The 24,808-nt window shown below is 44.9% G+C and overlaps 2 protein-coding genes across 2 annotated transcripts; one reads left to right on the top strand and one right to left on the bottom strand.

Moving 5' to 3' along the window:
• Positions 1-404: 404 nt before the first annotated feature.
• LOC119464176 (uncharacterized) lies at positions 405-15,472 on the bottom strand. The gene is made up of 7 exons (XM_037725033.2): positions 15,222-15,472; positions 15,027-15,063; positions 12,806-12,853; positions 9,475-9,542; positions 6,774-6,817; positions 2,540-2,576; positions 405-1,698 (listed from the first exon to the last, which is right to left on the bottom strand). The coding sequence occupies exons 1-7, from the start codon at positions 15,254-15,256 to the stop codon at positions 540-542; spliced, it is 1,428 nt and encodes a 475-aa protein (XP_037580961.1). The 5' UTR covers positions 15,257-15,472; the 3' UTR covers positions 405-539.
• Positions 15,473-15,695: 223 nt separating this feature from the next.
• LOC119464177 (periodic tryptophan protein 2 homolog) lies at positions 15,696-22,847 on the top strand. Its single transcript, XM_037725035.2, has 4 exons — positions 15,696-17,054; positions 17,617-17,862; positions 19,380-19,698; positions 21,796-22,847. The coding sequence occupies exons 1-4, from the start codon at positions 15,846-15,848 to the stop codon at positions 22,782-22,784; spliced, it is 2,763 nt and encodes a 920-aa protein (XP_037580963.1). The 5' UTR covers positions 15,696-15,845; the 3' UTR covers positions 22,785-22,847.
• Positions 22,848-24,808: the final 1,961 nt, after the last annotated feature.

The raw sequence follows: 24,808 nt of genomic DNA on the forward strand, positions 1-24,808 counted from the left end.
TTGTCCATTCGGCTCTATGTTCAGGTCAGTCGTATCCGCGACAAGCAAGGGACACCTTGTAGTGTTTGGGCAAGTCATGTTCATTGCGCCCGTCAGGTTAGCATCATCGTAGTGCACAGTCATCAAAGCCGGGTTGGCGCACGAGAGGCGCGTGCCACTAGAAGCTACTCTTGCCGATACAGCTCGGTCAGTGCAGGTCATATTCATAACATTCGGAACCACACTGGTCAGAGTTTCGAGTTGCTGGCTCAGGACTTGTGCACTAGTTGCGCTTCCAACGTTAAGAGTGGGTACGGCTGAACTCGTGCAAGTCATGTCCATTACACTAGGCAGCTGGCTAGTCTTTCCAGCATCAAAATCTTTCCCACCGCAGGTATTTCTACTTTGCGCCTCAGCACGCGGCGCTAAATCTTCCGAGTCATCCTCGTAAGTGCCCGGGTTGGTGGCGCCGACAGGATTTGTGCCGAGACACGGCAAATGCCCGACTACACCTGGAGGAGAGTCAAGGCAGAAAGCATCCGCAACGCCGCAAGTCACCATCATGTCCCGAGAGTTGTGCAACATTGGATGTCGGTTCTGCACTCGCCGGAAGTAAGGGCACTGGCGTTTGGCTCGGTGCATGAGGCAGAAGACAAATCCGCATTCGGCAGCTGAGCGAAGCTAGCCAAGGGTGACCCTGCAGTTACGTCAAGACCGGTTACATTCATGGTAACTGCCGAGTAATCAGTCGCCGCCAACGTTTCCACAGGTAAAAGGCCTCTGTTGCCCGTCTCTTCCACAACATTCCCCATGCCCACGTCGCTCGTGTAGGAACAAGTTGCACCACTAGGAGCAGGGACAGATGGGCCAGATTGAGTGCATGATGCTTCTGCGACACATACGGCATCCCTGCCCATTATGTCGGAGAAATTATTGCGGCGAGTCGATGCCACAAAGGCAGCAAGATCAAATTGCCCAGCTGTGCTTGAGATGTTGCCAGCAGATGAAACAGGGGCGGGGATTACCACGCTGTGAACTGTGCCCCCACCATCGCATTCAACAGCACCAGTGTCCATATCATTAGCAGCACCTGTTACAAAACTTGTGGAATCAACTGCACAAGTGATGTTCACGGTGTCTTGAAGATGCACTGTGGCATCGCCGCCAAACTGTGTGGTGTCTTGTGGTCCGGCGGTGATGTCCATCGCCTCAGTTGAAAAGATGTGGTTTCTAGACAGATTCGCAGCTGTCTGGTCAAGTGCAGAGGTACTGGCAAGAGTCATGTCCATGCTTTTGGCCACAAATGTTGTCTTTAACAATGTTGCAGCCGTCTGGTTATGAGCAGAGGTACCGGCAAATGTCATTTCCATGCTCTTGTCAGCAAGCATTGTCTTTGACAGTTTTGTGGTGGTCTGGTCAACTGCGAGTGCACCAACACAAGTAATGTCCATAGTCCTGTGGGTCAAGATCGTGTTAGGGCAAAATTGGCTGCCAGCACCGTCATAGGCAACACTGACGTCCCCATGTTGAGCGAACACGAGACAAGACTGTGCTTCCTCCATTAGAATAGATGCCCTTTTCGTCGGGGACGCGGCCTCGACATCGCTGTCGTCGGCTTCATGGTAGAAGCTCTGCTCGAGAGGTGTGTGGTCGTACTGCAGCAACTGCACTGCCTCGCCCACGAGGTCTTCAGCAGCATTGCTCGGCAGCGTCTTGTTCCTAGCCAGGACAGAATAAGCACAAATTGAGGAAGCCATGTCACAAAACAAAACACGAAATACGAATGCTGTCCAAAAGCCAAAAAAGGCCGCTATAGATGTCCACTATCAACAATTTTTCTGCAATTGATGGCGGAGTTGTAATGAAAAAAAAAAAGCAGGGTGAACGTGATAGGGACCCATAGGAAATGAAGCAAGTGTTTTTTTTCGCGTCCTTTCTTTGAGTCGCTGTCCCGTTTGCGGTCTTTTTTTTTTCATTATGCAGAAAGCTGTTCGGCCTACTTGGTTTTTGCAACAAGTTCATTCTCACTGTCATAATTAAATCACGTGCAAGGTTCCAAAACTGCACAGTCTGTTATGTGGCGCACTAATGGAGGACTTCAGATTAATTTTGATCACCTGGTGTCATTATTCCTTAAAGGTGCACCCAAAACAGTACAATGGGAATCAAACCAGAAACCTTGTGCTTCGCTGCATCATTCCGTAGCTCCCAAGCCACCGCAAGAACCTAACTGTAGTGCAAAACTAGCGCTATGCTAATAAAAATAAAGAAAAGACAAGGGGCAGTGGGGGGGACAAAATTATAGTGCCCGCTTTGAGCCCTTGCAACACACTTATCCAAATCTCTGCCGCTACAAGATTCTCAGTTACGAGAATTCAGCACATGGGCCATCAATCAGCTTTGCCAAGAAGACCAGTTGGTTTCATCGAGTTCCAAGTTATCGAAATCACATTTGTCGAGCAGATGAGAAAGTTCCACACAATCCACCGCGACATAGGGGTTCAAACATAGGGCTCAAACAGCACCATAGGTTGTCGTGCCTTGCACTTTAGCAACTTACCCAGCCGTGGTCGCCGAGACAGCTTCCAGTGCATTCTCTGCAACAAAAAACAGTGAGCTACTTTACTATACTGTAAATGAAAAATTAGCAGTGTCAATAGTGTGCTATAACGAGGTTCGAGAGATACTTAAAAGTCACACCCGACATACAGGCTAATATTGATTTTTTTTAAAGTTCTTTGCAGATGTATCAGTTGCAGGTTGGCATATATCAAAAGACAGCAAAGCTGCATAAGCAAGGCCTCACACCCTTTTAGAAGTCTTTACCAGCTGTTCTTAGATATCATTCATCAACACTGCCAGTGCGTTCTCAGCGACACCCTGAGGACATATTCCTGGACGATCACTTTCGCTGTAAAAAAAATACAGTGAGGTCTATGTAAAACAAATGCAAGCATGACGCTTCTGACAGGGCAGCAAAGGGTCTCCTGCAAATTTTGACGGTGATTTGGCAGCTTGTACAGAAACAATAAATTACATGCCAGCCATTTGCACTGTTACCCATCACATATCGCGACAATGAGAAGCTGCATGGAGTAAAATTCTGAAAGTGGAGTAAAACAATTTACATGTGCAGTAAAGTTTTTTTTTACGTGTTAAAGGGGCCCTGAACCACTTTTTCTCGAAGTAGAGAAAGGTATTTGAAGCGAAAATAGGCTATTTCAGAAATACTTTGCCACAAAACGCACTTCAATGCATTCAGCAGAAGCAGAGTTACTGGCAATGAAACACGGCCTCCGCCGTGCTCCCGTACCTTCTTCAATGCCTTTCATTGTGAAGGCTACGGCAGAGTAGGGCGTGCTCGCAATGCTCTGCCTTCTAAATGTCACCGTGTCGTGCAGTTCAAATTTCATTTTGAAATTAACACAGACGCCACAACTTGCGATTTTGGTGCCTATGATGCACTAAACATAAGCCAAATGTGGTTGTCCTCAGCGAGCTGCAGTGCCCTTAGCTAATGGGCTCGTGGCGGCCGGGGTATCTACACTGCGTAGCCCACGGCAGCTACCAAGAGAAGCCATGTATGGGAATGCGCTTTATTACGAAACAAAGTGTCCAGAAGAGAGTGAGGAGCAGGTATCTGTTTAAAAAGAGCGTTTGAGAGAAACGTGCTCCACTTGCGAGCTCCATGCACCAAGTATGACAGCAAAACTTGGCCGACATATTCACAGCAGCGTATGCTACCCGCGGACTATGTTATTTCACCAAGTCCGAGGGGTGGTTCAGGGCCCCTGGAAACACGTCGTGTCACATGTTCTTGGCGCTCCAGCGAATTTCATGCATCGCAGGATGAACTAGCAATGTGGTTAGCTAAGGCGTAGGCCACAATCTCGTTTGAGATTGCTGCGGAGCTACTTGATAAATGCAGAATACCAAATGCGCTACGGACCATAATGAGGACATGTGGTTCTTCAAACCAGCGATAAAATGGTGTCCAAGAGTCACGACAACAGACATCAAGTAAGTAAATTTCCACTCTGTGAAGGCTAATTTCGCTGGTTTCATCTAATTCTTATTGCCAGCATCAGAGGCATGCTATGATTTTCTTGCTTAAAAAGTTGGATGCTTCATTGAATTTTATTTTGTTTAGGTGCTCCGATGTCATTTTTGTTTAGGTGCTCCGATGTTTAGGTGCACCAAACGAGCGGCGTTGGCGACTGTTGAAGTTTATTCATACACAAAACATAGGTACATAAATCAAATATACAGACGAGGGTCCCAAAGTATTAATACTGAAAACAGGACCCTCGGTTAGAAACTGCAACAAAATTATGCAATTTTTGGCAGCATAACAGTGAATGGCATAATAGTATATTAGTAGCAAAAAAAGCAAATGATAATAACGAAAGAAAACCCAACAAACAATACTCTAATCGGTGCAGTACAATTGCTCTAACTGGTGCCCCAGGCGGCGGGTCGGAGGTTTTGACGAGATCAGAACGGGACACTCGTCAAGCAGCGTTGGAAGTATTTACCGCCTCGCAACGTTTTTATATAAATATGCATTTGGCGCCGCAGCTAAACGGCACTGTGGCACGAACATGCAGAAACAACATACGCAATGTAGTAGTTTGTCGAGCCTGGCACTCTGAAAAAAGGCAAGAAGGAAAATAGTCCGGACAGGTTTGTCTATAAACAAAGCATGCCAAACTGATTTTGAGCAGTGCAAAAAGAAGCCAGCGATAAACAGAAGTTGAGCCTGACGCACTATCTCAAGTATGCCATTGCTTTTATGCTAGCACAATACCCTTTTGTAATTTCCAAATGCACTTCTCTGCAACGCACATACCAATGAGGATACCGGTTATCGTTCAAATGGAGACAATGCTAGCTGCACATGCTAGGGCTTCTCTTGCACCTCACAAGCCACATTACACTGTGTCAGAACGCAAGCAAACTGTGCTTGCGTAGGCTGTTTGCAAAAGTGACTACGCCACCATTATTTACTTCAGTACTCTCAGGGCCAGAGGCGTTACAGAGAGAAGGGGCATACAAAATCAGCGGCAGTTTTCTTAAACTATTGTCGGTGATGGCAGCAATGATGGCAGGGAGATGGTTCCAGCCATTTCCAGTTCGAGGAACTAAATGAATTTATACAAAGGCTAGTTTGCAATTGCGGTATTACTACCTTGAAGTTGTGGTCAATGCATGAAGATATATAAAATGGCGAAAGGAGTAACTTATCTTTGCGAATAGGGTTGGTATAATAAATTCTACTGAAAAAGGTATAAGCAAAAATATTTACGGCGCAGAGAAAGAACGGGGAGACCAAGTGCCGATTTCATTGCAGATACACTTGCTGTTCGGGAATAATTTGAAACAATGAAATGGGCGGCGCGGTTTTGGTGGCTCTAAGGTGTTAAAGTTATCCGTTTACGATCCCAGATGGAGCATGCATATTCTAGTTTAGGTTTTATTAACATCCTATACAGATGAAACTTAATGGTGCTGTTAGAAGCTATGAAATGGCGCCGTAAGAATCCGAGCGTGCGGTTAGCCTGGTTAGATATGTAGTTCACACGCATTTTCCGGGACAGATTATGTGTTGTATGAATACCCAGATATTCAGTTGTGTGTGAAAAGCCAGAACCGAGTGCGAGGGGTGTTATCATGAGGGCGGCTGGAAATATGCAGGTGTTTGCACTTAGTGGTGTTAAGCATCATGAGCCAGTCGCTGCTCCATGAAGAAATTGCGTTCAGGTCCAATTGCAAACATGCTTCATCAGAGCGATTAGTAATTAAATGATATAGCACACAGTCATCTGCGAAGTTTTATATGGGAGATAACGTTGTTAGAAAGATCATTAATGTAAATTAGAAACAAGAAGAGGACCTAACACAGAACCTTGAGGTACTTGAAGTTGTGGAAACAAGGGGCGAGTCATAATCATTAACCGAGACATATTGGCTACGGTTGGAAAGAAAACATTTATCGAGCCTTACCACGGCTAACTGCCTCGCAAGAAAGCTAGCGCTACAGTTATGAAAAGGGTCTACTGGTTTAAGATGAATGTGCCATTTATAAAATGACCGTAATAGTGATTACACAACACAGGATGCTGTCCCTGTCCAGTATCATAACTGTTACGAATTGTTATAAACCAGGTATTCCTTTCATATCTTTGTTGTGCTTTCTTTAGGACTCTTACCTTGATTTTCTTTTTTCTTTTTGTAAAATTTGTTATCTTTTTCCAAGAATTTAGGCCCCAACAAAGCATTTTGTAGACTAAAGCAACATTACATTCAACACCACAAAAACAAAATGTCTTTAGCAGGAAGATAACTCTTTCACTGAAGAAAAGCGAATGATCCCTGCCACAGTTATAATACAGGTAGCAGGCACATGTTAAGCTTCCGATACATCAAGCACCACTCTTAAAATGAAAGAGGGGCTTGCTCTAACGAACACTTTCATTGTGGAGAAGCCAGCCTTCAAGGCCCGCACTGAAGTGTGCAAGGGCCTCCAATGTATTGACATGCACAGGCTATCGCCAGTACTAGCGTATACACAGAGACATGCATGCATCTGAGTGCGACACACAACGCCCGATGACCGCTGAGGTTATGCAGCAAACTCTTTACTTCGCGTTTTCACCATACCTAATCTACCAGCCAAAGTTTATGCCAGGAAAATCGGCTCAGAGTACGCCCTTCAACAATATAAAGGGGCTCGTATGGTTAGTTGACGCACATACAATTGTGCATCAAGGAATGCTTGGCGAAAATCAACTCACCGCAGCTGGAGCCATGTTCTCCAGATAGTTCGCACTTGAACAACCTGGAAGAACAAATGTGAACAAACATTGGAGCCTTGTCACTTAAGTGTATGATGCACAAAGCAGCTCTCACAACAGAAACTTTTTTTTAATATATATACTATGATTAACAGATGAAAATCCTACTGCAATGGCTTTGCTACGAGGATCATGGTTAGTATAGATTTTTTTCAACTGGAACAACTTTAGTGGCACTTCGTTTCTTGTTTTAGGCTCAATTATGTTGTGCTCTTAAATTCGAAGGTAGATAGTCTTGTGGTGCAATTTTCAGCTGCAATTGCCAGTGAACAATTAAACTGCAGCACTTTATCATGGACGACATTTGGACAGGAACACTCGCAATGGGCATATTCTTTGAAATGTTCTAAGCACCTTTGGCACCAGCGTACTGCTCAACAAAGTGTAACAGTTACTACTACTAGAGGTCGTACGGTACTAACCATTGCCACAGAATGAATTGACAGCAAATTATTAAAATTAGATTCGGTGCTTTTAGGAGGCAAAGCCAAGATCCGATTATGAGGTACGTCGAAGTGGGGGTGACTCGGGACTCATTTTGACGACCTGGGCTCCTTTAACGTGCACCTAAATCTAAGCACACAAGAGTTCCTGCATTTCGCCCAAATCGTAATACAATCACTATGGCTGGGATCGAACTTTGAGCTCAGGAGCTGAACACCACGGCCACCAAGTTGCTGCGGCAGACGACAAATTGCCATCGAGAGTGTTCATATAAGAGGCAACCGAGACAAGCCCATGTGCCGATACAATTGCAACAATAGCGCTGCACGCTGGCACCAGATTCGCGGCACCAGACTTGCACTCCATTTCACCCAAGAGGAAACACTGGAAGCTGCGTACGTAGTACAGTAATGCGAGCCTTGCTCTGCACGTTTTTACAGTGCAGTTCTGCAACACTTTCTAGAGGATACCTATATTTTACATTTCAAATACAACTTGCAGGCAGTAGCTTAAGTCAAATCGTGTAGTATTTGCGCTCCTTTGCAATTCCAGTAAGAGGCATACTAGTCGGTAGTGGTGTGCCAGACTGCTGGTCACAGAAATGACTCTCCACTCATTCAGTAAAATAGGCTTTGAGCCACGATACCTTGCATCATGCATGTAATAATTACATCATATTTTGCGACATACAAGCAAAACAATCTTGCATAGAATTACATGTGGTGCATACCCAATCTGTATTTCATTAGGACACACTATTTTTGGGTTCTGAACCTGGGCAGCGAGAGCAATCTCGAAAGCCTTCAAAGCATTGCGTGCTATGTAGAAAACCACTTACCGTCGTAGCTGATGTTGCCTAAAAAAATACATAGATATATAAATGTAACATTTGAACATTAACAGCATTGTGGTTAAGTCGGAAGAACCACAAAGCTAGCATCTCATGTTGCGTTCTTTTAAACCCTATGTTTTGGTGACTGGCATGCTGGTTCACAGGCGGTACATTCGCAGCTGTGTTATTGTTGAGTACACCAGAGGCAAAGTAGCAATTACATCAACTTTGACAACAGTTTATCATTCGCCACGGGCTGCAATTTAATGCACTGTATTCAGGCACTGCTAAAAGAAGCAATAAACAATACATATTTGTAACCAGGAAACCTTAAGACACCAAAGAGAAAAAAAATTGAGCTGTATTAGTAAATTACCATTTCACAATACCAAGAAAAGGCACTCTATCCATGAAATAAACTTGGTAATCAAGAAAAGATGCAAAAACGAAGGGCAGGTGGCCGCGATGCCCTAAACCACTTTTTGTCGAAGGCATGAAACGCATTTGACGTTAAAATACACTTTTCCAGAAATACTTTGCAGCGAAAAGTACTTCAATGCGTTCAGCAGAAGCGGAGTTATTGGCCATCGGAGATTGCCTGTGATCACCACTTGTTCCGCAATTGTATCACCAGTCATAAATGATGGCAGGAATATTTTTTGTACGCTGTAGCCTGTGCACTGCGATAAAATTAATGACTACACGTGTCGAGCGTGCGTGTTGTGTGATCGTTTCATCCTTTATTCATCACAATCGTTTAAATTTTGTTGCAGCATTGAAATTTAAGCACCTCGCAAAAAACGTTAAGCATTGTTTAAAATAAATGAAGTGCAATCCAAATGTGCAAACCAAATTTTGCAGTCGCGCAGTGCACGACTGCAAAATTTGGCCAACATGTTTACAGCAGCGTATGCTATTCACCGACTTTTTTTTTGACCAAGCCCAAGGGGTGGTTCAGGACCCCTTTAAGGTGCCCCCACACCAGGTCGGCGCGACACAAATTTCAACGGTGTCTGCTTAGGATTGGTAATTGTTTATTGGTAAAAGGGAACACCATTGCTCTTAGGCTCTTTTGGAATACAAAGTTAGCAAGTTTCAAGAACATCTCCTGCACTACAACGGCTCTCATACTAAATTTACAACATCACACTGACATACTGTCGCTGAGGCTCCGGTGCAACGTTACAAAAAAAAAAAAAAAATGACACATTCATTTTCTCTTAATAATCAAACTAATACAGCAAAATTTATGAAAAGAGAGTGTTGATAAGAATACTTTATCAGTCTGTTCTGATCTAGCATTTCTGTCCCTCTGCCCTCTAACTGTCCCGTTAAGCTCGAGCAATATCTCACACAGCAACTTACTTTATCTGATGCGTTTCCGAGAAACTGACACGCTTTGACAGTCGGCGCCGCTCGGCGATGTCTTCAGTCTGCAATGTTTAGAAAAGAACACTTTGCATTGGGTGAACACCAAGGCGGCCAACTTCCTCGAGTAGGCATTGCCTGTGCAAGCTTCACAATGTGCACAGTGAACATCAAAAGTGTACAAACAGAAGAAGCCGAGAAAAAGCATTTCCACAGCCTGGTATTAAGATTGTCAGTCTGCATTGGTACATTCAAACTGTGTTATACAGTTTTCTTGCTATAATCACAAACTGCTTGAAATGTTAATGTTTTCTCAGATAATGCAGTCTGTACACTCTTGACACTGAATGTACACCAAGTGGAAGCTACACAGAACTCGTGCATAACATGCATGTAAGGCAACGAAACAAAAGGTGTGAACCCTTCGCAACAGTTAGTGTCTGCAAAATTTTCACACCTTAGAACACCAAGACATCAGACTGGGCACATCTCTAGCGCATTGTTTCATCACGAGAGCAACGTCTACACTTTCCAATGCCATCAGGCAAGCAAACTGCACTTACACATGCTGTTTGCTAAAATGACTATACACCGCGGTGACCTGGGCAAACTGTCTTGCAGGAAAGCTAGCTTTAATTACGGAAAGTGTCTGTCAGAAACTCCATGTGTGGACGTTGCAACTCGAAAGAACACAAAAGCGGAAAATCTGTCATTGGCATGTTTGTTAGGGTTCAAAAAGAGCAGAGCACTTGACTACACATTCAGCATTGCCAAACATGCAAATTACTTTAAAACCATGAAACAGTCTTGGGACTCAGCGCAATTCAGAGAAAGATGAAACCAAGCAATTCACTGTTCACTTCGATTATACACTAAGACAACAGGGATGCAGGTACTGACAATGCCTGCCAAGCTGAACTTTAAAATTCGTAATACTGTGGCCACTGCACCAGAAAGAGGATGGCAAGAGCAGTTTTCTTTTTTCTTGCCCCGAGTATATGCACATTTATTGGGATACATGCACACTTATGAATGATCTAAGTGCAGAACCCAAGTAGCAGCAAACTTTATAAACAGCAGAGACTGACAAACAATGCACCACTTGTGTCTAGATAACCGCGACTTTGCTGTTGCCAATTTCACCTGCTTCAGGAACTTGTCCTAATTAACTTACCTCAAGCAGGTGCATCTCTGGTATTTCGCAATCGGAAGACTTGCAAAGGTGTGGTTGTCACAAACTAAATTTTTGTAAAATTTAACTAACCATTTACAAAATTGTACACAACGAGCCCGAACGATAAAAGTCGGCAGGTATGCAAAGCATAATCAATGAAACAATGTTTTAAACAGACACTGGAGGCAAATATTTAGTCTATCTCCACTCAAGTGTACCGAGACTTCCGAAGCATTACTTCTGCAAACACCTTCGTAAGCAAGAAAGTGACAATTGCGAGACTAAACTTGTGCCATTGCAGCAAAAGTTATGGAAACCAGCTCCCAACATCAAATGTCCTGGTTATACAGTTGCTCTACAGTCGAACCCGAATATATTGAACCCATATATAACAATTGTGCATATGGAACAGCTGCAAAATTCCCCTTGAAAATTTCGGTTAAAATTTTCATTTTATATATCGAATTACCTATAAATCAAACTTTTTGTAATCCCCATCAGATGGGATACATCCGGGTACGACTATTAACAACTGATGACAATTAGTACACTGCATTTGGATGAAAGGTGTAGTCTCGGCCAATTTTATTGATAGTTCATAGGGTAGTCACTGCCTTTAAGCAAAAGCTACACAGTTTTCTTCCATACAACTCTGCTAGCACTATTTACTAAGGCCCTCAGATAAATAGGTGCCAAGGCAGCGCTATACCTTCACCTGGTTTCCGTCCTCATTGTCACGTGCTCCCACCATTGCTTTGCGAGCGACTGGCTTAGTGTGGTCATGTGGCATTCCCACGTGCCCACACTGATCATCAGTGCCCACCAAAATGTCCCAAATTCTTTTGCGTAGCATGGTGCACACCAACATACAAACACATGAATAGATTTACAGCATGAAATAGTTTCAAAATGAGTATTGATAGTAAATTGATAGTTTTTTTTTGCGCACATATTGAGAAATTTGTAACCTATGAGACACTAGAAGCACTCTATGTAGGAGGAAGGAAAGGGGTAATGATGCTACCTTGAAAAATATCTAGGGACTTTACTCTTTACAGGGGTGTAGAGCCTTCTTCGGGCAGCTCCGAGGCTCAGAAGAGGCAGCAGTGCCCAGCAGAGCAGGAGCTCAGAGACTGCTAGTGTAGTTTAGGATGCCTATACCATGGCCTCAGATTGTACACAAGTCACGCCCGTACGGAATAGATCTCTTCTTTCATTGAAGGGGATTTAGAGAGCAGGTCTATCTATTGCGCCGAATTTTCTGTTGCAACCGTTTCTGTAACCAAGTCATCTTCTGGTACCAAACAAATGCTGCAATGTTTCTAGAAAAGGTAATTTAACAATCTGAACCGTGTCAATCTTGGCCTTTTGTGTTCCTTCAAGCAACTAAGCTCCACGCTGGGCTAGTTGGCGCTTACGTTAAACATGGATACAGCAAACAGGACAAGCAACATGGTTACGGAGTTTATTGGCACAAGGGCCAGGGATAGCCAAAGAGTGCCAAGAAATGGTATGAAGCAGTCCATGAAGTGGGAAATGCAACATGGCTATACAGAGGCCTAAAAACATCAGTAAATGGTGTAAAATATAAATGTTAAAGTAATGACAAGTCTTGCGGGCTGTGACCGTAAACGATATTCTACAAGTGGAGGAATACAATAAAATGTGTCACTGCCAGTAGCACAACTGCCTTACAAGAGTACTGTCACAGCAGCACCCTCTAGAGAGGGCGTCCTGCGAATTTCTTGGGGCGACATTAGCAGTATAGATGTACTGTTCTGTTCATAGACGGAGCATCTGTCCTGTTTGCAGCTACACTAGCATCATGCCCTCCACGCTGCGATTTGGCAAACACTGGATACAGGTACTGGACAGGACAGACGCACGCTGTCTACGAAAAGGACGGCGCATATCTCCTGTTCACACCACTTGCCTCATCCGTCGCATCGCTTTCAACATTGAACTGGGCTAGCGTTATCCTCTCACAAGCTGGAATTTGCAAATTGGCGTAAATCCACATATGAACTTTTGCCAATGTGCAACAGACCGCATGCTCTTTTCATTGCATGCTCTGTTGAAATGTACTTTCATATGTCAAATCTTAACCGAGTGCTGCACCAACCAGCACTAATATAGCGAGAGTCTTTCACTCACCACGTTTGAGTCGACGCTTTCGAGGATCGGTCGGGCAGGCTTGAGAATCTGTCACAAATGAGCCAAACATAATGTTATAAGTGAAACCAAACGACTACGTGGTTGGCGTAGCAGTGCAGGAGAGAATAAAAGATGAGACGACAACTGCACAGGCAATAACTTCGAAATAACATTAGATTGAACGTTGGCTGCAAACTAAATGTTAATGTAAAGTAAGCACCTGCTTCGTTATGTCCCGATTTCAAGCATCTCCTGCGCCGTTACGCAAACCATGAAAATTGACTTCACAGTCACCAAAATCTCAAACAAAAAAAAATCCTTTCGTTTGTATCATGTGGGCCTATCCAGATGCAACAACGAGTTCGAGTGTGCGACCTTGTGCTCGACAGGTGAACTATCACAGTCATGCTACAACACATCCAAACATACAGATTTGTCGTCAAGTCTAATAACCCATTTTTTCTCTTTTTTGGTTGGAGTTTTTCCTGAATTCCTACGATGCAGAAGAGACAAACAAAACAAAAAGAAAAATCGCACACACACCCATCAAAAACTGTACACGAAAACCTCGCCCTTCTCCACATGTACGATTTATGAATTTAACACAAAGCGTTAGGCCAGGCATTAGTGCTGAAAATGGGGATACAAACAGGACTTCCCATGTATACCGTGCTTGCCCGCCGCCTGACAGCTTGGAGTGTGCACACGCCACTTTAATTCACAAACTACGATGGACTGATGATAAGTGTGTCAAAGTTGCAACAATTTACAGCACTGTCAATGCCGCTGATGGAATGGAATGGAAAAACTTTACCGAGGTCCTTCGGAACGTGCACTAGCACGTAATGGGCCACTCCCACGTCGGGACTGATAAATTATTTTTATGGGAAGGTGGTAGGGTGGTTTGTGCATTCTAGAGAGTCCTCATAGTGACAGAGTAATTAAACAAACTTATTGTAAAGGCAGGCATGTCACAATTTTATCATGAAAGAATAAAATCAACTGCATAATGTAAATGAACAAATTGACTGCATCCATTAGAGAAAAGGAAAGGCATTCTTTTGCTGACAGAACGCAGCACGTTGTGCCGTCAAACACAGCTGTTGAGTCAACTCCGGTTAATTGGACCCTTGCGGAACTGCGAAATTTAATCTAAAAGGTAAAATGAACGAATGGTGGCAAACGCAAGCAAAGCCATGCTGAAGAGACGAAGCAAACTGCTGAATATCCCTTTCAGTCACGATGTAGACATTTGTGGACGCTACTTAATTTTGCCATTTCTGTGCAGTTGTGGCAAGGAGTGTACCACAAAAGTTGAGCTTGGGGTAAATTGAACATTCTGCTTACCTCAAGTGCCTTCATTTTACTTCTGACGGAAATCTATCGCTACCAAAGGTCGCTTTGGAAAAGGCACTACAATGTTTGACGGGAAGTGCGACGTTTCTGTAGCAAATGCGAAATAATTTTTTTTATCTTTCTGGTAATACTTGCAACCAATAATTAACTTGTGCAAGTAAATTTGCGACAGTGATTCAATTCTTTATGAAGAAACACACCATTACTGAGTGCACAATAATTATATAGTTAATCACTCTAATTATGGTGGCTCATCATAAAATGGAGAAAGTCATTCTACCACCTTGACTTGCTCTTATCGACAGTTGATCATAATTCGTGACTGAAGGTGATATGTGGGCGTGACGACACGAGTGGATTCACGATCGGAAGGAGCGTGGGCCACTAAAGAAAAAGCCAGCAGCGCCGTCTAGTAATTTTATGTTATGTTCAAGCTTGATAACCGCTGCACGCACGATGAGGCGGCTGTTGGGGTCGGAATAACCTAAGCGGCACGCTATCGCGTTTGAAATGAAGTTTTCTTTCCCTAGCCTATGCAGTACGGTTCCCAACCGGAACGTGCGTTCGAATTGAGCTAAAAGTCGAATTAACGGGAGTAGACTGTAGTGCTTTTAGAAAAGTGGTCGTGTGTTAAGTATTCAGCACATGGGTCAAAGTGGGTGTCGGGCAAAACTGGCGAAAACAACCTGCATACAAAGAGTGAAGGGGATGTACTAGAGCAGCTTGTGACGGGACACGGCTAGGCAGACAAGTGCAGTGCTTGACAAGCACGTCCGTGTACGCAAACAAACGCAAACGAACTGTTCGCGTGCAGTACACTGTAAATACACTGTAACACAGTATAGTGCTCACTGTAGCAACTCACCGAAGAGCGCCGGGGTGGCCTCCGCGAGGTGACGTCGCTAAAAGAAACGGAACAGAACAAATTAACAACTGCATACTAATTTCCGGCGCAAGCCTCACTTAGCATAACTAACGGAGCTCTATTGCGAAGCTGTTAATGCTTCCCCTAAACTGTACGCACTCGGGGACAAGTGGAATAGAAATGTCGCACGCTTACGGTTCCGTGTTCTCGTCGCTTGCACGCTCGGCCATCGCAGGTCATACGTAGTGACGCATCCAGCAGAGGAGCCAAGGCACTGCGCGAAAATCTATTACGTCCCGTGAACCACGCGCATTCAGCAGCACCGACGCTTGTTTACTGTAACAACCAACTGCGACTACATAGACGGTCCGTTAAAAACAACACGACCGCCGATTTTAAAGAAGCGCCAACGATTGTATCACGTGACCTATCGCGGGCGTCACCGTGCGTTTGACCATGCCCTACTTTCGTTACGGGGGTTGTGTGGCGCTACTAGTTGATTGTTACGTGTTTTGTTGCGACAAAATTTAAAATAACTTACTAATTATCTTAAATTATTGAGTCGTGCGTTGAAAATTTGCTATATAGTTGCATTGTGTTTATTTTTTGTCGTCACAATGCGTCGCGCAGCATGCAACCACGACGCTGGCGACACATTGTAGCAATCGTGGCTACTAACAGTAACATGGCGGCGCCCACAGTTCAAAGCACGTTGCGTCTATGGCGTACGGTTATAGTACGATGAAACTCGTGTGTATTTCTCTGACATCTGTGTGCCCCGCTTATATTCCGTAGCGAGAAAAACCCCCCGCTGTGACGATGAAGTTCGCGTTCAAGTTTTCCAACCTGATCGGCACGGTGTACCGCAAGGGGAACCTACTGTTCACGCCGGATGGAAACACCGTCGTAGCGCCGGTCGGCAACCGACTCTCGCTCTTCGATCTGCGCAACAACAAATCAGAAACGCTGCCTATTGAGAGCCGCTACAACTTTACCGCCGTCGACATCGCGCCCTCGGGCTTCCTCTTTATCGCCGTCAACGAAACCGGCGAAGCCCTGCTATGCAGCCTCGTGTCGCGAACTGTCATCCACCGACACCACTTCCGCAAGCCCGTGTCAACGGTGAAGTTCAGCCCGGACGGCAAGTACTTCGCCGTCGCCAAGGACAATTCTGTGTTCGTGTATCGAACGCCCGGCTACGCCAGGCGCGATTTCACGCCGTTCGCGCTGGAGCGAGTGCTGAATACGGCCTACGATGCGGTCACGTGCGTCGAGTGGTCCTCCGATTCGCGCCTTCTCGCCATTGGCAGCAAGGACATGTCGGTCCGGGTGACAGCGCTTCACAAGATGAAGAACTTCGGCATCAACACCTTGTCCAGCCACAGCGACATCATCGTCAACTGCTTCTTCGACAAAGACTCCGCGGATGTCTTTACGCTCAGCCGAAATGGACAACTGTGCGTTTGGGATGCGTCTTGCGACTTGTCCGGATTCGTGATCGCAGACGACGCGGCCTCGTCGTTGTCAAGCAGACGACGCCGTGTTGCGACGTCAGAGCAGGAGGATGGTGACGTTGACGACAAGACGGCTGACGTCATACCCGACGATGACGTTGGAGGTGACGTTGAGGTGGAGAGGGTTCGCTACCGCCGAACAGGGAAGCACTTCCTGAAGGATGCGCTTAAGGTGGAAGGCGGACAGCACGTGAACCTGTTGGCAGCATGCTACCATGGTGGAAATCATATGCTGGTCACCGCCTTTTCCAATGGGTCGTTTCTCCTGCACGAGATGCCCGACTACAACCTGATCCAGTCCCTGAATGTTTCGGACCACGAAGTCACAGCAGCATGCTTCAACCCTACGGGCGACTGGATTGCGCTGGGAAGTGGGCGACGTGGACAGTTGGTCGTCTGGGAGTGGCAGTCAGAGTCGTTTGTTCTCAAGCAGCAGGGGCATGCCAACAACATGGCTTGCCTCGCATACTCTCCAGACGGTGCAAACCTTGTGACTGGAGGAGATGACGGCAAGGTCTGTTATCTTCTCTAGAGTCAGTTCACCATCATTATTACGGCACTACTTTGTTTTGCTTGGCATTTATGGCTGTCGAGACAGCGTTTACATGTCACACCCAACTGCACTTGACTTAGTAACATCAAATATTGGGCCAGTTCGTTCTGCATGATTCAAAGTATAACAGCGCAACTTCTTGAACGAGGACAGAACCGAAGAACTCGGACAAGTAGTTGAAAGTCAGCGCTTGCCCTCGTCTGTGGTTCTTTGGTTTTGTCCTTGCTCAAAAGTCACGCTGTTATACTTTGAATCATGCACATGACCACAAGCATGTTGTGACATCATGCTTAGCATTTCCCATATTACAAAGCAAATTTCCCATGTTACAAAGCAGTACCTGGAAAGCCGGTGACGACCAATAGATCAAAGTGTAATGTCCTCCACTCTCACGTCAAGATGACCATGGTCATCATTGACTGATCTAAACTCGCGGTATTCTTGTTGCATATTCCAAATTCCGTTGTGTCAGGAGGCAGTTGAAACTTCAGCACCTTCATCTTTCTGTTGCCTTGCAATGCAGGTGAAGCTGTGGAACACAGGAAACGGTTTCTGTTTTGTGACTTTCACGGACCATGCCGCTGGAGTGGCTGCAGTGGCCTTCACTCAGAATGGCAAAGCCATCCTCTCGGCATCTCTCGATGGCACCGTTCGTGCCTACGACCTGAAACGATACCGCAACTTCAAGACGCTGACGGCTCCGAGGGCTGTCCAGTTCGCATCTCTGGCTGTTGACACAAGTGGCGAGGTTGTCTGTGCTGGCTCACAGGTAATATCCTCCATCCTCTGACTGTTGTTGCTTTGATTTTTGTTTCAGGTTAGGTTAAGCTAGGCTAGGACACTAAAGGTTAGGTTAGAACACTAGAGAAAGAGAAATTTCAGGCTACATCGAAGGCCTAGTGTCGAATTGTGTAAATATATGGCAACTTCTGCATCAAATTTTACACTTGGAAGTACAAAAGGACGCCTCACGAAAAGTTTGCAAAAATGTACATTTTTGATACCAGAAGCATGACATCTGAGATGAGGCTACACCCGTGGCACATCTGGTATTTCAAACTCTCGATTATTTTTTGGCAGTTCACGCCAAGTCTAAGTTATCGGTCAGCAACTGTATTTCAAGCTAACCAAATATTTCGCAACAGCCTTAAAGTCTTGTTGATGTTTTTCACCTGCTAAACACAGTACAGTAAAACCCCGTTAACTTGAAATTGTAAAAAAAACTGAATTTTTCTTATATAAGCGCAGTTTTAGAGCGCAATTCTTAGGCGCCTGTTCCTGCGTTGAGCATCGGCGTCCCTCGGCGTAACCACGCAAACACGCTCGCGCGTTCGCCATCGTCTTCTTCCACAGCTGGCTCGTTGGCATAACCGCACGACTCGCGGATTTTGAGAAATTTGAGCGCAGCTGTATACGTGTTTTCATTTCACAATATGTTGAGGCAAAGAATTTGAGACCGAAATCACCGCACCGACTGGCAGTGGGCCAGTGCTGTGAGTGCCTTTGCAGAGGGAGGGGCAGTATGGGAATGCTGGCATGATGAGCGGCATTGGAGCCAGCTGTGGAAGAAGACGGAACGCGTGAGCAGTGGCACGAGCGCATTTGCGCGGTTACGCCAAGGGACGCCGACAAGCCAGCTGCGAAAAAAGACAACGGACATGCGAGCAGCGGGACATGCGCGGTTACACCGATGCTCAACCCAGTAACAGGCGCCTCAGAATTGTGCTCCAAAATGATTCTTTTCCCTGATAGCTATCTTTTTTAGACTAGTCAGTACAGGTGTGGTACCCAATTATACACAAATAAATATTCCAGCCGTAAATACGTATGTGTGTCTGTGTTTGACTGTGGATGTTAGATACTTGGTATTCGTATTCAAACTGTATTAGAAAAAGTTGATATTAGCCTACCTTTATTTTCAAATATCAATTAAAAAGAAAAAAATCAAACCACTCCTGAGGTGAGCACATGATGTCATCTATTTCGGAAGTTGTCAGCGAATACTGGCTGCCACAGCATCCACGCATAGCTTTTTGAACCAGCAATACCTCCAACCCGGCGCATTGCCAGCCTTGTTGCCAATGGTTTAACCAATCAATCTTTTCAATAAATGTCCCAGCAGCTTCAGAAGAACTTGTTGGCCTAGTTGGTGCTTACTGTGAGACATAATTGCCACTAAAGTATGTCCTTTCAGCGGCAATTATGTCTTCCGGCAACAGATAAATGTACTGCGAAGCTACCACTTTGACATTCATCCTCCGATGGTTTCTGCACAATTTTTTACAGGACACTTTTGAAGTGTTCGTGTGGGCGCTGCAGACGGGTCGTCTGCTTGATGTCTTAGCTGGACATGAGAGCTGTGTCTCCGGTCTTGCGTTTGGTCCTGGAATGGAGTCGGTCCTGGTCAGTTCGTCCTGGGACAAGACGTGTCGTGTCTGGAACCTGTTTGCAGAGAAAGGCGGTGGTCGAGAGGCGATTCCACTGACAGCGGATGCACTGACCGTTGAGTTTCGGCCAGATGGATGCGAGTTTGCCGTGGCCACCCTGGATGGTGCCATTGTGTTCTTCGAACCGCAGGGAAGCAGCCAAGTGGGATCCATTGAAGGTACTGCCAGAAACAACCCTTAGAACTTTATTGGCTGCAGCTAATAGTCAGTCACTGAGATGCTAAGCCTGTCTGACAGCTTCACTTTGTTAAAAAGCCTTTTGAAATGCTATGAAAGTAAGAACGAGCTATTTCTGATTGAAAAAATATCTTGTCCAATAGGGTAGAAATCTGTATATTTATGAATGACAAATAGTGCAAAACCTGAACCGACAATAAAAAGGCGCTTGGCCATCCCATTGCATTTTTTTTTTTTCATTTTATGTTACAATTTGTGCTACCTATCATCAATACCTACCTTACTGTTTAAGAAACACATCATACAGGTCATAGCTTGTTGGCAAGCTACCAGACTTTTATTAATCGTGGCGAACAACTAACAGTGCAGTAGAGTAGAGTAGGAAGCTTGGGCTGTGCCTTTTTTGTGAGCTAATCAGGGAAAAGATAGGCAGCAGCGTTGAATGTCAGTCCTACTTAACAATTCTAGAAATAAAAACATAGATATTGTTCTGTATCAATATAAATGCCATTTCGCACCAGAATTTTAAGTATGTTATTAACTGCGTGACTGTGAAGCAAAATATATATGCCGTAGTTATGTTAGTTTTCTTTGTTCATTCTTTAAATGAAGAAATGTTCTTTGTTCTTCTGTGTAAAATATATTTTTATGCAATCTTTTTCTTTCTTTAACCATAAACTATCAATGTGTAATTCTGTTAGAAAGGAACTATATATTGTGTGAATAATCTAAACATTTTTTGGTTGAGATATCAATATGTACGTCTTGAAACAATATTCTTTAGTGTATTAGTTCACGTGGGAATGATGTATGCACAATACAGTAGAGACAGGGGCCTTTGTCAACCTTATGGAACAGCAGCTTCTTGCCCTTGTCCCTGGCATTTGTACTTTTCTTGTAAAGAATGAATGCTGAAATAAGACAATGAATGAGTGATGGACGAAGTTCAACAAGCAGGCAGTATGGCATTAACATTATTTTCAGAAATGCATGATAAATGTATACGTTACATTGGAGTTGTTAAAGTAAGAAAAATGGCACTTGCTTACAGACGTATGTGATTCTGCACATCCTGTATTGCATGATTTACCAAGGTCATGTGCCATTATTGGCGACGTTGCAGGCAGCGCACGTCGAGGCATTTGAATGTCTGACCTTGACTCTCTCTCACTGAAGGCAGTGCTCCCTCTGACTGTCTCATCTAACATGGCCCATAGTTTTTTTTTTTGTTGTTGTTGCTCTCAGTTGCTCACAATAGCTTGTAAAGTTATTTTCTTGGGTCACATGACTTCCATCCTTTAAAATACAAAAGAAAATGTTTAACACGTATCTGTAACTCGGAAGCTTTTCTGTTATCAACGGCTATGTGCCAGCGGAAACCATTTAAAGAGCCCCTCACCATGTTTGGGCATTGCAAACAGACAAGTGCAGATGATAGATCCCGTGGTGGAAATCGTTTATGCAAAATATCAAGCAGCTCTGTGGTGCAAGAACGGCTAAATTTCAAACAGAAGCCAGCTCGTCCTTCCTCTCGGGGGAGCCCCGCTTCCAGTGGGAGAGTCAAGGTCACACACTCAAGTGTACTCCGCCTCGACGTAGGATGCGCTGCCTGCAACGTCGCCGATAATGGCACGTGACCTTGGTAAATCATGCAATGTAGAATGCGCAGTTCCGCCACAAGGAATGTGCTGCACTGTAGAAAAGGGAACAGAAGCCTAAAAAAAAAGGAGGCTGGGTTCGAGACGTGAGTGTGGCTTGGTCTCTTGGCTTCGGTGAGGCAGAAGGCGGGAAAGCAAAGTCACTTGCGGACGCTAGTTGAGAAAAATGGGGTTGTCTACGTTAGCAGTGAAGCTTGCCTCCTCTAATTATCAACCAATCTGAAACATATGTCCTGTAAGGTGCTCCCGAGACAGTGCCTTACAACTTATAGTGTGTAACCAAAATTTGGGATTGGCCCTGGTGAGGGGCCCTTTATCAACCACAAGGCTTGCTTGTGCTATTAGTTAACTTTTTTTTTCTCCTAAATACTGTGCAGTGCTGGTCTCAGCAGCTATGGCAATCTGCTTACGTCTCTGCAGGCAAACGCGACTTGACGAGCGGTCGTCGAGACACGGACATCATCACAGCCAAGAGGCTGGCCCAGACGCAGGCGTTCACCACCCTCTGTTACTCGGCCGACGGCGAGTGCATTCTCGCGGCAGGCCGTTCCAAGTTCGTCTGCATCTACCACGTCCACGAGCAGCTCTTGCTCAAGAAGTTCGAGGTGACGTGCAACCACTCGCTCGACGCCGTCGATGACTTCATCAGCCGCCGGAAGATCACCGAGTTTGGCAACATGGCGCTCGTCGAAGAGCGTGCTGCCTCGGAGGAAACCGCTCTCTCCTTGCCCGGCGTCAAGAAGGGCGACCTCTCAAGCCGCAGCTTCAAGCCCGAAGTGAGAGTCAGTGCGGTGTCATTCTCGCCGACGGGCCGGGCGTGGGCCGCCGCAACCACCGAGGGGGTGCTCGTTTACTCCCTCGACAACGCCCTGGTGTTTGACCCCTTCGAACTGGAGCAGGGCGTGACGCCGGCAACTATACGGGCAGCGGCGCGAGAGAAGGACTACGTCCGGTCTGTTGTGGCGGCATTTCGGCTCAACGAAGAGGAGCTGACTACGGAGGTCATCGAGGGCATTCCTGTTGGACAGATTGAGCTCGTGTGCCGGTCGCTGCCGCAGGTCTACGTTGAGAAACTGCTCAACTTCGTGGGTGCAAAACTGGAGTCCACCACGCACGTGCACTTCTACGTCACGTGGGTCGTAACGCTGCTGAAAGGTCACGGCGAGGTGTTGAAGGAGAGGTCGCGGAACATAATGGCAACATTGAGGACTGTGACGAAGAATGTGGGGCTGAGGCATACAGAGCTTTCGAAGGTTTGCGATCACAACAAGTACCTGTTGAGGTACATTGAGACACTCCGCAAGTTCAAGGAGAAAGAGGGGCATGAGGAAAGGATGTCCGAAGGAGGTAGCGAGGACGATGATCTCGATTCTCAAATAGACAGTGCAGACGAACTGATGGTGTCGTGAGTGGAGCTGTGGGAGAAAGGTCATATCCTGTAAATAAATATTTCATGTTCACAGAATTAACAACTATTGTTGCAGTGGTGTCACATAGGCGTTTCAGAGCTTTGAATTGATAATCTGTTGACTCAACGGTGGAGTGACATTGCTACATGGGCAGCTTCAACAACTGTCAAGTCAATGGTCTGTTTAGTTGATGGAGTTGCATAGAACTGTATCGAAATCTTGAAAGCCTTCGAGCAGACGGCATGGGTACCCTCAACACTGTGCTTACAATAATGCAACATGGTGTTCCCAGAAATGTGATAGCGAGAAACTATCTTCCTTGTAAAAGTAACTTCTTTGCTTGCACCTACAATGAATGTTGAACCCAAGCCATGATATAAACACATCAGCCAGCAGTTTTAACGTTGCCAGAGCACTCGACACAAAACTGACTACAGTCTGTAAATCGTAAAAAACATTTTGATAATGTAAATAAAAATAACAAAATATTTTAAATGTTTAAAACCTACAGCAATGAAAATGTGCTTTTTAAAAAGATGTTTAGATAAGTTTCAAGATTGAATACTTTCAAAGATGCAGAACCTTGTGCTGGAAGCGTCACAAGCGCTTCGCGTCAGATTATTGGTCATTGATGTTTTGCTGTGTAGCAGCGATGAAACTCATTCAAGTGGGGTAATGTCCTAGAATTTCAAATGTTCTTAACTCAATGGCCATTGAAAATTGCACGTGTAACGCGCACTATAAGTGTCATGTTCAACTAGTTGGGCATTGTTTAACCTTAGGGAGCAAAATTCGTGAAGGAGCTATCGACATCTGGTCGATAGCTGACTATGGTGAGATATTCTAAGGTAAATGGAAGCTTATACGTTTGGTCTATTTTTTCAACTATTGGAACTAAATATGGGCTTTTTGCAAGTGCAACGGGCTTTATATTGTGTACTAAAGAATTAAAAAAATTTTTTCGCTTTTGCTTTTCTTGCACCAGAAGTTATCACACAGGAGAACGTATATTTCCTCTTCTATGGGGCTAGCATTTGGAGGATGACGAAAGTTAAATGACATCCTACAACAGCAGCAGCAGTCGAGAGCAAACTGGCAGATGTAACGTTTAGAAGACAAAGAGGGAACCAAACCTGCAACCTTGTGCTGAGCAGCGACTCAGTTTTGGGGCTAGAGCACAGTTCGCTTGCTTACAGCATGACCACACATGTATTTGCACACTCACAGCATTAAGTCTTTCGTTACCGTGCCTATAGAAATCGATCAATTTGATCAAGAGTTTTTTTACGCGCTGTTAAACATTTCTGTTGGAGTTCTTCTATTAGCAATGTCGGGCACTATCTGAAATGACGACTGAACTTTAACTATTTGTCAGATTTGACCACTTTCGGCAGAGTGGGGAGCCTGGAAAAAATAAAACTGAGCGGAGGTATATTGTCGAAGCTAGCCTCCACTGCTCGAAACACTTCCCGAATAAACCTACTCAAACTTTCCGCATTGGTCGACTGGCAACGTAATGTTTAAAGGGACACGAAAGGCAAATATTAAGTCAAGCTAAAGGGATAGATTAGTGCTCAATAATGTCTAAGGTGTCAATATTATCGCGAACAGAGCTTTAGTAATAAAAAAATTGAGGTAAATGGAGTACACTATTAGAGACTCCCCTGGGACATTGAAGTACTAGCCCGATGGCGAAGGCGCTCCTCATTATAATTCTGTCATTAGCACTCAACCACTCGTCATTATAAGACGAAATAAAATGTGACTTGTCCAGTTCCAATCGATATTTAGAAAATAACTACGTGTACTTGAGTTTACCCTCGACGACGACGCAGGCGATGAAAAGGTTTAGTTTTCTACATTTTGAACACTGCCTGTGCAAGTGCCTTTATTCTTTACTGTATAGAAACTGAACAAAGCATGTGGAGGCACCAGCAGCAGTTGAACACACGCTAGACCACATTGCTTGGACAAAAACGTGACTGAACTCCCTGACCTGACAACCATTGCTTTGCAAGCCTTAA

The sequence above is a fragment of the Dermacentor silvarum genome, chromosome 9 (assembly GCF_013339745.2).
Source record: "Dermacentor silvarum isolate Dsil-2018 chromosome 9, BIME_Dsil_1.4, whole genome shotgun sequence".
NCBI classification, from domain to species: Eukaryota; Metazoa; Arthropoda; class Arachnida; order Ixodida; family Ixodidae; genus Dermacentor; species Dermacentor silvarum.